Source organism: Bufo bufo, chromosome 2 (assembly GCF_905171765.1).
Source record: "Bufo bufo chromosome 2, aBufBuf1.1, whole genome shotgun sequence".
NCBI classification, from domain to species: Eukaryota; Metazoa; Chordata; class Amphibia; order Anura; family Bufonidae; genus Bufo; species Bufo bufo.
In genome coordinates, this window is record NC_053390.1 from 421,029,087 (window position 1) to 421,044,790 (window position 15,704).

The 15,704-nt window shown below is 44.1% G+C and overlaps 1 protein-coding gene across 1 annotated transcript; it reads right to left on the reverse strand.

Annotated features, from left to right (window-relative positions):
- Positions 1-400: 400 nt before the first annotated feature.
- Positions 401-2,641, reverse strand: LOC120990903 (E3 SUMO-protein ligase ZBED1-like). Its single transcript, XM_040419789.1, has 2 exons — positions 1,190-2,641; positions 401-982 (listed from the first exon to the last, which is right to left on the reverse strand). Exons 1-2 carry the CDS (start codon positions 2,639-2,641, stop codon positions 500-502), a joined length of 1,935 nt encoding a protein of 644 aa, XP_040275723.1. The 3' UTR covers positions 401-499.
- Between the last annotated feature and the right edge of the window lie 13,063 nt (positions 2,642-15,704).

Below are 15,704 nucleotides of genomic sequence, written 5' to 3' on the forward strand. Positions count from 1 at the left end.
TGTGTATTTGTGTGATCCAATAAAGATTTACTCCAGGTTTTAAGTTTCAATTTATTCTTTCAAGGATTTGCCTTCCTCTGGTGGCTTGGCGGGCGTCAGTTGTCTGGAATTAAATACAGAATTCTTTTGGTTGAAGGTTAAACCCCTAAACAGAGTCAGAAATTCACAGAGCATGACAGACACATTGGGAAAACACCAAAAAACACGTCAGTGTAAAAATACAAAATGGATCGGACGGACAGTCGCATAATAGAAAACCATTCTCCATCTCCTCTCCACTCCAGTGCTGCTAAAAGCTAGAATAATATCATATATTCTGATTAATCAGAATAATCAGGGGAGGGAAAGGGAAAAGGGGAGGGGAAGGGAAAAGAGAAGGGGAAGGGGGAAAAGGGGAGGGGAAGGGAAAAGGGGAGTCTGGCAGGGGAGACAGAGAAATAAAAAATTTCAGTGGCAGAGACAATGCTATAAACAAAATCTATAAAATTAAAAACACTGCTCAGCATTTGGGAACATGTAGATTTTTCTGTAAGAACACCAATTGATCTACATGGTCTGGTTTGAGGGCGCTTCTTTTTGCAGTTACCACATCTCCTGCAGTGGAGAAAACCCGCTCTGCAGACACGCTTGTACCTGGGATACACAAGTATTGCTTTGACAGCCGAGAAAGGAGGGGAAATATGACCTCATGCTCACGCCACCAGTTCAAAGGGTCCTCAGTGAGAGGCAGAGGTGGGGCTTTACAATAGTTTTCCATTTCCTCTTCAGCCTTGGCATAGGGGGTCTTTTTGGGTTCTATTGTACCTTCAGTGTCAGTGAAAGACTGTCCCAGCAAACTCACGAGCAGCGATCTGGCCTTTTTGGGAGGAGATGGTGGAGAATGGTTGTCTTCGATGGGTGAACTGTCCTCTTCTTCCAGAGTTTGTTTTCTTCTAGGCACTTGATGATCCTCTTGTGTCCTCTCACTCTCATCTGATGTAATCTGTGTTTGAACAAAAAAGAAACGGAAAAAAAAACAATAAGTAAAAACACAAATGTCAATGCCTTTGATTCTGATGGGGTGATGAAAAAGCACAGGAAACGGACAGTACAGTTCCCGCACCGCATCAGATTCAGAAGCGTGGTAGTGCTTGTGCTACTGTCGTTTCAAGAAGAAACATGATGGAATTCTTCAAATTAATTTAATTACCTCCAAGGATGCAGCTTCCTCAGTGACTCCTTTAAATATCTCCAATCTTTCTTCATCTGTGAGGATGAAAGGCAGTCCCTTAAAGCGAGGATCCAGTGCAGAGGCTGTATGAAGGATCTTCTTCTCGGCCACACTGCTGTACCTCTTCTGGAGATCTGTTCTAATAGAATTCTTGATCTCATGGATCATGGGTGTGTCTCCCATCGTGTCTGTCATGCTCTGGAGAAGTTGTGCATTTATAGGGGCAATGAGAGAAACTGTTGGATTGCGCTCTTCTGACATCAGCATGGTTGCATCTTTCATTGGCTTTAATGCACTCACGGCGTCCTCTGCATTTGACACATCTGTTTCGTTTAGAGTGCAGAGATCGGACTCTCCTCTTCTGACTTCTGGAGACAGCAAGGTGGCACAGACTGCAGGTTGTTGTTCCAAGAACCTCTCGACCATGTCGTATGCACTGTTCCATCTTGTTGCCACATCAGTTATCAGCTTATGATTCTTCAGGCCAAGACATTTCTGTTTCTCTTTTAGACAGTGGCTTGCTCTAGTGCTGCGGTGAAAGAATGTGGATATCCGACGTACTCTGCCAAGAAGCCTAGAGAGAGTGGCCACTTTCAACGCTCGCTGGGATGCAAGATTCAGTGTATGGGCGAAGCATTTCACATGGGGGAATTTTCCAACTTGAGCTGCAACTATCATGTTTGACGCGTTGTCGGTCACAAGCACTACAGATTTATCGGACAGCTGCCATTCTTCCACAACATGAGAAAGTAGCTCTGCCAGATGAGCACCCGTGTGAGACTCATAAATGGCTCTCGTTTGCAGTACATGCGACAAAATCTGCCAGTCCTTACTAACGTAATGTGCTGTTATTGTAACATAAGACTCTGTCGTGACTGAAGTCCAGGAATCACACGTTATTGCGACTCGACTTGCTTGGCTCATTGATGCAATTATCTTAGCTTTGGTTTCGTGGTAGAGTGCAGGTATGACGTTTTCTGTAAAGTGACTTCGTGACGGGATCTTGTAACGCGGCTCTATCGTCTTCAAAAGGTAGCGAAACCCACTGTTTTCCACAACAGAGTAAGGGCGCAGGTCCTTCGCTATGAAAGCTGCCACAGCTTTTGTTATTCTCTTTACCTTTTCAGAGTTGGGCGGCAAAGTTGACTGTAACATTGCATCAATTCTTGGCTGATCTGGGTTCATTTCCTTGGTGGTGGTGGTGGTGGTAGGTTTTAGCATTTCTGGGTGAAAACGGCTGACGTGGTTTCTCAGATTAGTAGTATTCCCTAGATATTTAATTTTTGTGTGACAGATTTTACACACAGCGTATGACTTGTCCAATTCGTGCTTCCTACTTTTTTCATAAAAGCCAAAATGTTCCCAGATGTTTGCTTTTAAAAAGCTAGGTGCATTTTTTATCTCTCGTTCCTTTTGTTCTACTTCTGCCATTTTTATTTACTAGCAAATGCAATGCATGCCAGGCATCTATGTGAATTTGTGAGTAGGGATGACACAAGTCTTGAATTTGAGTGACTAAGCCTAAAGCCTGCCACGAGATCAACAGAAAAAGTAACACTGCTGGCTGCTGGTGGTGGTCGGGTGGAGCGATTCTCCTCCTGCCTGTGGTGGACTGGACTGAGCCTGAGGAGTGAGGAAAAACGGACAGGTGGTGACTGAGGTGACACAATTTTTTTTTTTAGGTACGGTAATAAGTTAATAACAGGCAGTGACCAGCTGCAGTCTCTGTGAGTGGTGTATCTGTGTGATGGTCACCTACCTGTCACAACAAGGTGGCAGAGTCTGGCTGGCACGTGGCACCTGCGCAGGCGCAGGGGCGTAGCTAGAAATGACTGGGCCCCATAGCAAAAAAAATTTATGGGCCCCCCGGTGGTGACCTCTATGAACCTTGTAAAGAAACCAAGACAATGGGGACACGGGACATAGCTTTCTGTAGCAGTTACATCTGACTCCGGTCCCCGAGGGGCCCAAAGGCACCAGCATTATAAATGGCACATGGTAGGCGGCGGTAGAGAGTTTACATTGGTGCTCGAGGCTGTGCTTAATGCTACTTTCACACTTGCGTCAGAGGATTCCGGCAATCTGGACGCAAACGGATGCATTTGTCAGGCGGATCCGTCTGACAAATGCATTGAAATACCGGATCTGTCTCTCCGGTGTCATCTGGAAAAACGGATCCGGTGTTTATTTTTTTCACAGATTTAAAGGTCTGCGCAGATCGGAAGAACGGATCCGTCAATGCAGCAATTTTAATGCCGGATCTGGCACTAATACATTTCAATATAAGTTTAAAGCTGGATCCGGCAAGTGTTCAGGATTTTTGGCAGGAGAGAAAACTGTAGCATGCTGCGGTATTCTCTCCGGTCAAAAAACGTAAGAGGGACTGAACGGATTGCTCTCCATTCAGAATGCATTAGGATAAAACTGGTCAGTTCTTTTCCGGTATTGAGCTCCTAGGACGGAACTCTATGCCGGAAAAGAATAACGCAAGTGTGAAAGAACCTGAGAGACCATCAGTATGTTAGTCCTGGAGGTTTCAGGTTGATAGATCCTGTGTATGCTACATTGTATCCACAATAACCATCCTCTCAGTAGGGACTGATACACGTATGAAGGGGCTCTGATGGTGCAGGATCAGTAACTGTCAGTAAATCTGACACCCCAGCAGTTTCAGATCCCTGCCCTTAGCTGAGAGTTGTCAGTGTGGATCACCTCCTGCTGGGAGCAATCTCCAATAGTGTGAGATAAATGTAGACATTCCCAGACTGGCCATTAGGGGCCGCTGTTTGACCACCTTTCATAGACCCGGAACCTAAAGTTCCGTCCACTGTAGTAGACGGAGGGGAAGAATAAGAAGAGACACAACTGAAAAAAATAAAGAAGAAACATGGCGCGGGCGGCAAAGGTATGAGAAGTGGCAATATGAGCTGTGTAGGTGGCAGGCGGTAGGTGGGTGTATATGCTGTGTAGGTGGCAGGCGCTTTGGAGGTAGATATTACATACTCATAGGTGACAGAACTTACCTCGCCGCCAGCCACCGCACGTCCGCACTGCCGCCTGCTTCTGAGTGTCTGACTGGGAGCCGGAGATGCGCGGAAACCACGCCTCCGGCTCCTCCTCACTCAGTCAGACCTGGCTCACTCAATGTTGTGGCCACCCCCTCTGACACGTCAGCGGGAGGCGGGAAAGAAGGCGCCCAAAAACTTTTTTCCGACTCGGCTGCACGGCGGACGCGACGCTGACGTCATCAACATGCATCGATTATTTAAAGCAACCGCATCGATGCAGAATCGCCGGGGGTCGAATCGCGATGCATCGATGATATTCGACAGCCCTAATAGTCAGTGACTATCTATCCCACCCAAGACATGGTCCGGAATCCAATGATTTCCATCCAATCACCAAAAATTCCTCACCTGTTGTGGTGGGATTTTTGCTCCATATGGAGGGATTTAGTTTATTTTTTCATTAACTGAAGCAATCTTTAATCACAGTTTTATAGAGGTTCAAAGTCCATATTCTTTACATTTATTTTCCATATAATAAAAATATATAATAAAAGTATATATAGGGCCTGTTAGAAATTTCAGTACCACATATATTTAATTCATATAATACATATCTATATGAATTTCTCATTAAATATCCATAAAAATCTAAAATAACTCTAAAATAATAGAAGGGAGCATCAGTTAAAATGAAATAAAACAATTTCCCCAAAAAACGCACCTGCGGTTTTTCTGCGTTTTTGATGCGTTTTTGATGCGTTTTTTACTTATTGATGCGTTTTTTTCTCTTTTTAGTCCACATTATATATCCTGACTGCATTATGAAGTTTATCAACCGCCAAACATCATATTGTATCATCCAATCCTTATGATTTTGATATGATTGGCATAGCATCAATCACCATATAAGGTAGCATCAAATATACCAGTTTCCACAAAAAACGTACTTGCGGTTTTTCTGCGTTTTTGATGCGTTTTTTGCTTATCGATGCTTTTTTTTCTTTTTCTTATAAAATTTAATCCATATTATCTACCGTGACATCTTTAGGACATTTATCAATCGCCCATCATCATATTGTATCTTCCAATACTTTTAGTTGGCTATTTTGATGTAACATCAATCTCAGAGTAAGGGAGCAGGAGCAAGGAGGAAAATGTCCACATCACTAATGTTTGTTCTAGACTCTACTTTATCTTAACTTGGTTCAAGCTCTCAATTTTATGTGTTATGTTTTGTGTTTCGGTTGTGTCGAATTAGGGGAGGGAGCCCCCAGCCGAGGAGAGATCCTGGTGCTGATAGACAGCCAGACTCAGGATGTCTCATCAGCTGAGGGCATCCATCCCCACTCATAGGAAGCCAAAAAACGGAAGACGGAATTTAAGCCTTTTGGTACAAGCGTTTCGAAATCAAAGATACGTCTAGATTCTTGGCACGACATCCTAGCAATATGGCCTCCGCCTCTCCAGTGTGTATCTATTTTTTCAAACGCAGCAAAGATCATACCACTCGGATCTTTATTGTGAACTTGTTTATAATGTAACGACAAAGAATGTTTGTTGTACCCATTCTTAATGTTAGTTACATGTTCTGCAGTTCTTTTTTTGAGAGAATGTTTTGTTCTTCCAATATATTGTTTTTTACATTGGCATTCTATAATATATAAGATGTTTGTTGAGCTGCAGGTCAGGAAATCCTGTATCTTCCATGTGAAGTTGTTACTACATGATTTGATTCTGTCGGTTTTCTTAGGAAATTGGCTAATTTTACAAATATTACATTTCCCACATCTAAAAAAAATGTTCAGTCTCAACCAATTTTGCAAATTTGGGCTCTTTTTTTTATTTTTAATTGTTGGAGCTATTTTCAAGGACAAACTTGGTGCTCTTGTGTATGTGAGTGTTGGTGATTCACTCAACAAAGGCCCCACTAGTTTGTCAGTTTATTACCTTTCCTAACATTCATTTTCAACTTCCTTATATCTGTCTCCACAGTTTTTTTGAAAGCTGCAATTTCATGTCCTATTTGTTGTCTGGGGTACATTTTACTTTTTGGTTTCAAGTCCGTATGTGTGTATGCACTATATTGTATAGTGTTCTCTACCACAGGATTTCTCATAAAGTGTTTTTTAAACACAATTTCCTCACAAATTTTTCCACCCCCATATAGATATCAAATCTATTGGGTTCTACTGTTGGCACAAATTTGAGTCCTTTATTCAATAAGCTAGATTGTGCTGAGGTCAGCACAACCTGACTCAAATTTACGATCACATCTGTATCTATCGGTGTTAATGCCTGTAATTTTTGTAGTTTTTCCTCCTTGCTCCTCCTCCCCCTTCCTCTTCTTGTTCTCTTTGTTCTTGTGCATATTGATGTTTGTATCGGTTTGGAGTATATATTTCCCTCCTCTCCTGATTTTGGCGAGTTCCTTCCCTCGAGTTGTAATATGTAGTTTTCTCGCTCTGCGGGTAATTCTCCTGATAGTTGTCCCTGTATCTTAAATTGTATGGGTGTCTTGCTGGTGGATGATGATGTCTCTGTTCGGGTATTGATTGTTTTGTATATCTGGTACGTGTTTTGTGGTGGGGCGGAGTCCCATCTAAAAAATGGTCATTGGAGATTGCTTCATATCTGTTCCTCACTGGGATATCATATGTTATATTCTCTGTTCTATGTGTATCTCTAGGGGCGTTTCCCACTTCCTCTAGATTTGATATTTGTGATTTTTTTTTGTGAGTTTTTTTGTTGTTGATTCTTATCATGTATAACCGACTTAATTTTTACTCCTTTACTTGTATGTTTAATTTTCTTACTCTTTTTTGTAATTATATCCTGTTCTAAAATCTCAAGATTTTTACATATTCTCTGCTGCCATTCTGTAATTTCCTCAGTGGTTGGAAATCTTTGTATTATCTCTTTGATTTTAGAAATTCTCTCAATGGTTTCTTCCAGAATTTGTTTTCTTCTAATAATAATCAATTGTATTAATAATATGGATTGGTTAGTTAAAAGGTGCTCCCATTCTTCCATAAAAGAATCATTTATTAAATCCTGTGCTGGATTTTTCGAGAGCTGGATACCTTTCGGTATAATCCCCAATTCTAAATGTCTAGTAAGGGATTTAATTTCCCACTTTTGTTTCAATTGTCTTATAAGTAGGGATTCCAGCTCTCTAAAAGACTCCTTGACAGATTTTTTTCATTTTCATTTTGAGGAGGAAAAACTACAAAAATTACAGGGATTAACACTGATAGATACAGATATGATCGTAAATTTGAGTCAGGTTGTGCTGACCTCAGCACAATCTAGCTTATTGAATAAAGGACTCAAATTTGCGCCAACAATAGAACCCAATAGATCTGATATCTATATGGGGGTGGAAAAATTTGTGAGGAAATTGTGTTTAAAAAAACACTTTATGAGAAATCCTGTGGTAGAGAACACTATACAATATAGTGCATACACACATACGGACTTGAAACCAAAAAGTAAAATGTACCCCAGACAACAAATAGGACATGAAATTGCAGCTTTCAAAAAAACTGTGGAGACAGATATAAGGAAGTTGAAAATGAATGTTAGGAAAGGTAATAACTTATCAACACAAGAAATTCAGGCCATCAAACAACTACAAAAAGAAGAAAATATTACCATCAGACCTGCAGATAAGGGAGGGGCGATTGTGATTTTGGTAACTGTAAAATATGAGTCAGAATGTTTAAAACAACATCGGACATCACAACATACCTCAAACTTGTGAAAGATCCGACGAAATAATATTGAATTACAGAACTATGCCAGAGATGGTTGGGATCGAGGAATCTTGAAGGAACAAGAATTCAAATTTATCACCAATACTCAACAAAGATTACCAGTATTTTATTGTCTTCCCAAGATTCACAAAGATTTACAAAATCCTCCAGGGAGACCAATCATCTCTGGCATAGGTTCTCTTACATCTAATTTGTCACAAATTATATATAGATAAACACTTGCAACCTAGTGTGAAGAAGAATTTCTCTTACATTAGAGATACAACGCAAGTAATAAAACTAGTTGAGGAATTAAAATATTAATCTAGTTGGATAATGGGGAAATTAGATGTTAACTCTTTATATACAGTAATTAATCACGACCAAGGGATAAAAGCATTGAAGACACAGTTGAGTATACACAGTAGTTTTCCACAGGAACAAATAGATTTTTTGGCGGATGGTGTTAATTTCATCCTCACGCACAACTACTTCTTTTACAGTATGGAGTATTATCTCCAGATTAGGGGAACAGCTATGGGTACCAGGTTCGCCCCCAGCTATGCAAATTTATTTATGGCACAGTGGGAGAGTGAAAACATCTCGCCAAGGCTGGGGTCGAGCCTGGTACTCTGGCACCGATTTATAGATGATGTTGTATTTATCTGGAGAGATACTCAAGAAGAATTGGATTTATTCCTTGAGGATATAAACAGTAACACATATAATTAGACATTTTCTGCCAACACTAGTACTGTACAGGTAGAATTTTTGGATCTACTGATTGAAGTACAAATGGATTGACTAATATGTAGTACCTACCAAAAAGCAGTGTCTAAGAACAGCTATATCCTCTTCTCGAGTTGTCATCTGCCGAGATGGCTGATGGAGGTTCCAGTAGGGCAATTCAGGAGAATTAAAAGAAATTGTACAGAGGAAAATGACTTTCAAGCTGAATTACTCTTCATGAAAGAACAGTTTCTAGAAAAGAAATACCCTCAGGACATATTGGATAAAGCAATTACAAAAGTGGAGAATATGGAAAGAGGGGCCTTTTTTGAAGATAAAACGGTACCAAATATAAATGAGAGCAAGGAGAATAAATTAAGAATGATACTACCATTTAATAAGGATCATAAGAAAATAGAGAGAATTATAGCCAAGCATTGGCATCATCTATTGAAGAACAATCTAGTGGGGCCTTTGTTGAGTGAATCACCAACAATCACATACACAAGAGCACCAAGTTTGTCCTTGAAAATAGCTCCAACAATAAAAAATTAAAAAAAGAGCCCAAATTTGCAAAATTGGTTGAGACTGAACATTTTTTTTAGATGTGGCAAATGTAAAATTTGTAAAATTAGCCAATTTTCTAAGAAAACCGACAGAATCAAATCATGTAGTAACAACTTCACATGGAAGATACAGGATTTCCTGACCTGCAGCTCACCAAACATCTTATATATTATAGAATGCCAATGTAAAAAAACAATATATTGGAAGAACAAAACGTTCTCTCAAAAAAAGAATTGCAGAACATGTAACTAACATTAAGAATGGGTACGACAAACATTCTTTGTCGTTACATTATAAACAAGTTCACAATAAAGATCCGAGTGGTATGATCTTTGCTGCGTTTGATAAAATAGATACTCACTGGAGAGGCGGAGACCATATTGCTAGGATGTTGCGCCAAGAATCTAGACGTATCTTTGATTTCGAAACGCTTGTACCAAAAGGCTTAAATTCCGACTTCGAAATATTTGGCTTCCTATGAGTGGGGATGGATGCCCTCAGCTGATGAGACATCCTGAGTCTGGCTGTCTATCAGCACCAGGATCTCTCCTCGGCTGGGGGCTCCCTCCCCTAATTCGACACAACCGAAACACAAAACATAACACATAAAATTGAGACCTTGAAACAAGTTAAGATAAAGTAGATACAAAATGAAAAGAATGGCGTGGTATTAAACAAGCAGGACGTGCTCAAACCCACATGCAGTTGTACATAAATATAGGGGAGCAGATCCTGCACTTGTAGCCCGTTGCTAATGACGATCCCCAGCAAAAATGCATACAGTGGAGGATGACCGCAGCGTACCACAAGTACCACAATAGACATCCTACACAAGATAGCAATTATGTGGATGTGATAATCAATATAACAAAATAATAGCAAAGACAGGTGCACTCTGCGGTCTTACTAAACCCTCAAACTGATTTTAAAATTGAGAGATTAGCCAACATATCCTACGGTGTAAGACATGTCTGAGCCCGAGCACCGCGCCAAGGTTTCTCAAGTAGCTCGGGAACCTAACACTCACCTACCTGAGCCGTATGGGCTATACCAGGAGCCAGTGGGCAAATTACAGGAGCATGAGGCCGACTCACAAACAACTCACCAGTAGGGATGAGCGAACCCGAACTGTATAGTTCGGGTTCGTACCGAATTTTGGGGTGTCCGTGACACGGACCCGAACCCGAACATTTTCGTAAAAGTCCGGGTTCGGTGATTTCTTGGCGCTTTTTGAAAGGCTGCAAAGCAGCCAATCAACAAGCCTCATACTACTTGCCCCAAGAGGCCATCACAGCCATGCCTACTATTGGCATGGCTGTGATTGGCCAGTGCAGCATGTGACCCAGCCTCTATATAAGCTTGGGTCACGTAGCGCTGCACGTCACTCTGCTGATACAAGCGTAGGGAGAGGTTGCAGCTGCGACGTTAGGGCGAGATTAGGCAGATTAACTCCTCCAAAAGACTTCATTCAGTGATCGATCTACAGCTGTGGATCATTGAAGTGCTGATATTCAATTGCTCACTGTTTTTAGGCTGCCCAGAGCGTTTTTATATCGCTTTTTTCTGGGGTGATCGGCGGCCATTTTGTGGCTTGTGGTGCGCCAGCACAAGATACCACCAAGTACATTTAACCATCAATAGTGTGGTTATTTTTTGCTATATCCTACATCAGGGTCAAGCTTTCATCAAGTGCATTTAACCATCAATAGTGTGGTTATTTTTTGGCCATATACTACATCAGGGGCAAGCTGAGCCTGTGTCACCCAAGTGCATTTAACCATCAATAGTGTGGTTACTTTTTGGCCATATACTACATCAGGGTCAAGCTTTCATCAAGTGCATTTAACCATCAATAGTGTGGTTATTTTTTGGCCATATACTACATCAGGGGCAAGCTGAGCCTGTGTCACCCAAGTGCATTTAACCATCAATAGTGTGGTTATTTTTTGCTATATCCTACATCAGGGTCAAGCTTTCATCAAGTGCATTTAACCATCAATAGTGTGGTTATTTTTTGGACATATACTACATCAGGGGCAAGTTGAGCCTGTCACCCAGCGCCTAAAAAATAGGCCTCACATTTATATTCATCCAAATCTGTACTGTTTTAGCTGGTCAAGTTATTTTTTGTGACCGTCAAAGCACAGTTTTTGTTCTGGGTTGAAAAACAATTCCCAAATTTGCAATTCTCAAAATTAGTGGTTTCTGCTGTATCAGGCCTACTTTAAATCTATCCCTAAAAGGGTATATTAGATTCAAGGTGCTGATAGGGTCATTCTTAAAAACTTAACACACACGCTACAGTGCAGATCCAAGTCTAATTCTGTGATTAAACGTATACCTGTCACCCAGCGCCTAAAAAATAGGCCTCACATTTTTATTCATCCAAATCTGTACTGTTTTAGCTGGTCAAGTTATTGTTTGTGACCGTCAAAGCACAGTTTTTGTTCTGGGTTGAAAAACAATTCCCAAATTTGCAATTCTCAAAATTAGTGGTTTCTGCTGTATCAGGCCTACTTTAAATCTATCCCTAAAAGGGTATATTAGATTCAAGGTGCTGATAGGGTCATTCTCAAAAACTTAACACACACGCTACAGTGCAGATCCAAGTCTAATTCTGTGATTAAACGTATACCTGTCACCCAGCGCCTAAAAAATAGGCCTCACATTTATATTCAGCTAAATCTGTCATTACTGGTGTGCCTGTATTAGTGTAATACGGTACCTAAATAGATAGCCAGATAGTGTTAGGTGTCTGTAAAAAAATGCCTGAATTTTAATTCAATACATTGGCCCGAATAATAATTTTCTTATTGTGGTGAACGGTAACAATGAGGAAAACATCTAGTAAGCGACGCGGACGTGGACATGGTCGTGGTGGTGTTAGTGGACCCTCTGGTGCTGGGAGAGGACGTGGCCGTTCTGCCACAGCCACACGTCCTAGTGTACCAACTACCTCAGGTCCCAGTAGCCGCCAGAATTTACAGGGATATTTGGTGGGGCCCAATGCCGTTCTAAGGATGGTAAGGCCTGAGCAGGTACAGGCATTAGTCAATTGGGTGGCCGACAGTGCATCCAGCACGTTCACATTATCTCCCACCCAGTCTTCTGCAGAAAGCGCACAGATGGCGCATGAAAACCAAGCCCATCAGTCTGTCACATCACCCCCATGCATATCACGGAAACTGTCTGAGCCTCAAGTTATGCAGCAGTCTCTTATGCTGTTTGAAGACTCTGCTGCCAGGGTTTCCCAAGGGCATCCACCTAGCCCTTCCCCAGGGGTGGAAGAGATAGAATGCACTAACGCACAACCACTTATGTTTCCTGATGATGAGGACATGGGAATACCACCTCAGCACGTCTCTGATGATGACGAAACACAGGTGCCAACTGCTGCGTCTTTCTGCAGTGTGCAGACTGAACAGGAGGTCAGGGATCAAGACTGGGTGGAAGACGATGCAGGGGACGATGAGGTCCTAGACCCCACATGGAATGAAGGTCGTGCCACTGACTTTCACAGTTCAGAGGAAGAGGCAGTGGTGAGACCGAGCCAACAGCGTAGCAAAAGAGGGAGCAATGGGCAAAATCAGAACACCCGCCGCCAAGAGACTCCGCCTGCTACTGACCGCCGCCATCTGGGACCGAGCACCCCAAAGGCAGCTTCAAGGAGTTCCCTGGCATGGCACTTCTTCAAACAATGTGCTGACGACAAGACCCGAGTGGTTTGCACGCTGTGCCATCAGAGCCTGAAGCGAGGCATTAACGTTCTGAACCTTAGCACAACCTGCATGACCAGGCACCTGCATGCAAAGCATGAACTGCAGTGGAGTAAACACCTTAAAAACAAGGAAGTCACTCAGGCTCCCCCTGCTACCTCTTCTGCTGCTGCCGCCTCGGCCTCTTCTGCTGCTGCCGCCGCCTCGGCCTCTTCCTCCGCCTCTGGAGGGACGTTGGCACTTGCCGCCCAGCAAACATGGGATGTACGACCAACACCACCACCTGCGTCACCAAGCATCTCAACCATGTCACACGGCAGCGTTCAGCTCTCCATCTCACAAACATTTGAGAGAAAGCGTAAATTCCCACCTAGCCACCCTCGATCCCTGGCCCTGAATGCCAGCATTTCTAAACTACTTGCCTATGAAATGCTTTAATTTAGGCTGGTGGACACAGACAGCTTCAAACAGCTCATGTCGCTTGCTGTCCCACAGTATGTTGTTCCCAGCCGGCACTACTTCTCCAAGAGAGCCGTGCCTTCCCTGCACAACCAAGTATCCGATAAAATCAAGTGTGCACTGCGCAACGCCATCTGTGGCAAGGTCCACCTAACCACAGATACGTGGACCAGTAAGCATGGCCAGGGACGCTATATCTCCCTAACTGCACACTGGGTAAATGTAGTGGCGGCTGGGCCCCAGGCGGAGAGCTGTTTGGCGCACGTCCTTCCGCCGCCAAGGATCGCAGGGCAAAATTCTTTGCCTCCTGTCTCCTCCTCCTCCTACTCAGCTTCCTCCTCCTCTTCTTCCACCTGCTCATCCAGTCAGCCACACACCTTCACCACCAACTTCAGCACAGCCCGGGGTAAACGTCAGCAGGCCGTTCTGAAACTCATATGTTTGGGGGACAGGCCCCACACCGCACAGGAGTTGTGGGGGGGTATAGAACAACAGACCGACGAGTGGTTGCTGCCGGTGAGCCTCAAGCCTGGCCTGGTGGTGTGCGATAATGGGCGAAATCTCGTTGCAGCTCTGGGACTAGCCGGTTTGACGCACATCCCTTGCCTGGCGCATGTGCTGAATTTGGTGGTGCAGAAGTTCATTCACAACTACCCCGACATGTCAGAGCTGCTGCATAAAGTGCGGGCCGTCTGTTCGCGCTTCCGGCGTTCACACCCTGCCGCTGCTCGCCTGTCTGCGCTACAGCGTAACTTCGGCCTTCCCGCTCACCGCCTCATATGCGACGTGCCCACCAGGTGGAACTCCACCTTGCACATGCTGGACAGACTGTGCGAGCAGCAGCAGGCCATAGTGGAGTTTCAGCTGCAGCACGCACTGGTCAGTCGCACTGCGGATCAGCCCCACTTCACCACCAATGACTGGGCCTCCATGCGAGACCTGTGTGCCCTGTTGCGCTGTTTCGAGTACTCCACCAACATGGCCAGTGGCGATGACGCCGTTATCAGCGTTACAATACCACTTCTATGTCTCCTTGAGAAAACACTTAGGGCGATGATGGAAGAGGAGGTGGCCCAGGAGGAAGAGGAGGAAGAGGGGTCATTTTTAGCACTTTCAGGCCAGTCTCTTCGAAGTGACTCAGAGGGAGGTTTTTTGCAACAGCAGAGGCCAGTTACAAATGTGGCCAGACAGGGCCCACTACTGGAGGATGAGGAGGACGATGATGAGGAGGAGGTGGAGGAGGATGAGGATGAAGCAGGTTCACAGCGGGCTGGCACCCAACGCAGCTCGGGCCCATCACTGGTGCGTGGCTGGGGGGAAACACAGGACGATGACGATACGCCTCCCACAGAGGACAGCTTGTCCTTACCTCTGGGCAGCCTGGCACACATGAGCGACTACATGCTGCAGTGCCTGCGCAACGACAGCAGAGTTGCCCACATTTTAACGTGTGCGGACTACTGGGTTGCCACCCTGCTGGATCCCCGGTACAAAGACAATGTGCCCACCTTACTTCCTGCACTGGAGCGTGATAGGAAGATGCGTGAGTACAAGCGCACGTTGGTAGACGCGCTACTGAGAGCATTCCCAAATGTCACAGGGGAACCAGTGGAAGCCCAAGGCGAAGGCAGAGGAGGAGCAAGAGGTCGCCAACGTAGCTGTGTCACGGCCAGCTCCTCTGAGGGCAGGGTTAGCATGGCAGAGATGTGGAAAAGTTTTGTCACTACGCCACAGCTAACTGCACCACCACCTGATACGGAACGTGTTAGCAGGAGGCAACATTTCAATAACATGGTGGAACAGTACCTGTGCACACCCCTCCACGTACTGACTGATGGTTCGGCCCCATTCAACTTCTGGGTCTCCAAATTGTCCACGTGGCCAGAGCTAGCCTTTTATGCCTTGGAGGTGCCCGCCCGGCGGCCAGCGTTTTGTCTGAACGTGTATTCAGCACGGCAGGGGGCGTCATTACAGACAAACGCAGTCGCCTGTCTACAGCCAATGTGGACAAGCTGACGTTCATAAAAATGAACCAGGCATGGATCCCACAGGACCTGTCCATCCCTTGTGCAGATTAGACATTAACTACCTCCCCTTAACAATATATTATTGTACTCCAGGGCACTTCCTCATTCAATCCTATTTTTATTTTCATTTTACCATTATATTGCGGGGCAACCCAAAGTTGAATAAACCTCTCCTCTGTCTGGGTGCCGGGGCCTAAATATGTGACAGTGGCCTGTTCCAGTGGTGGGTGACGTGA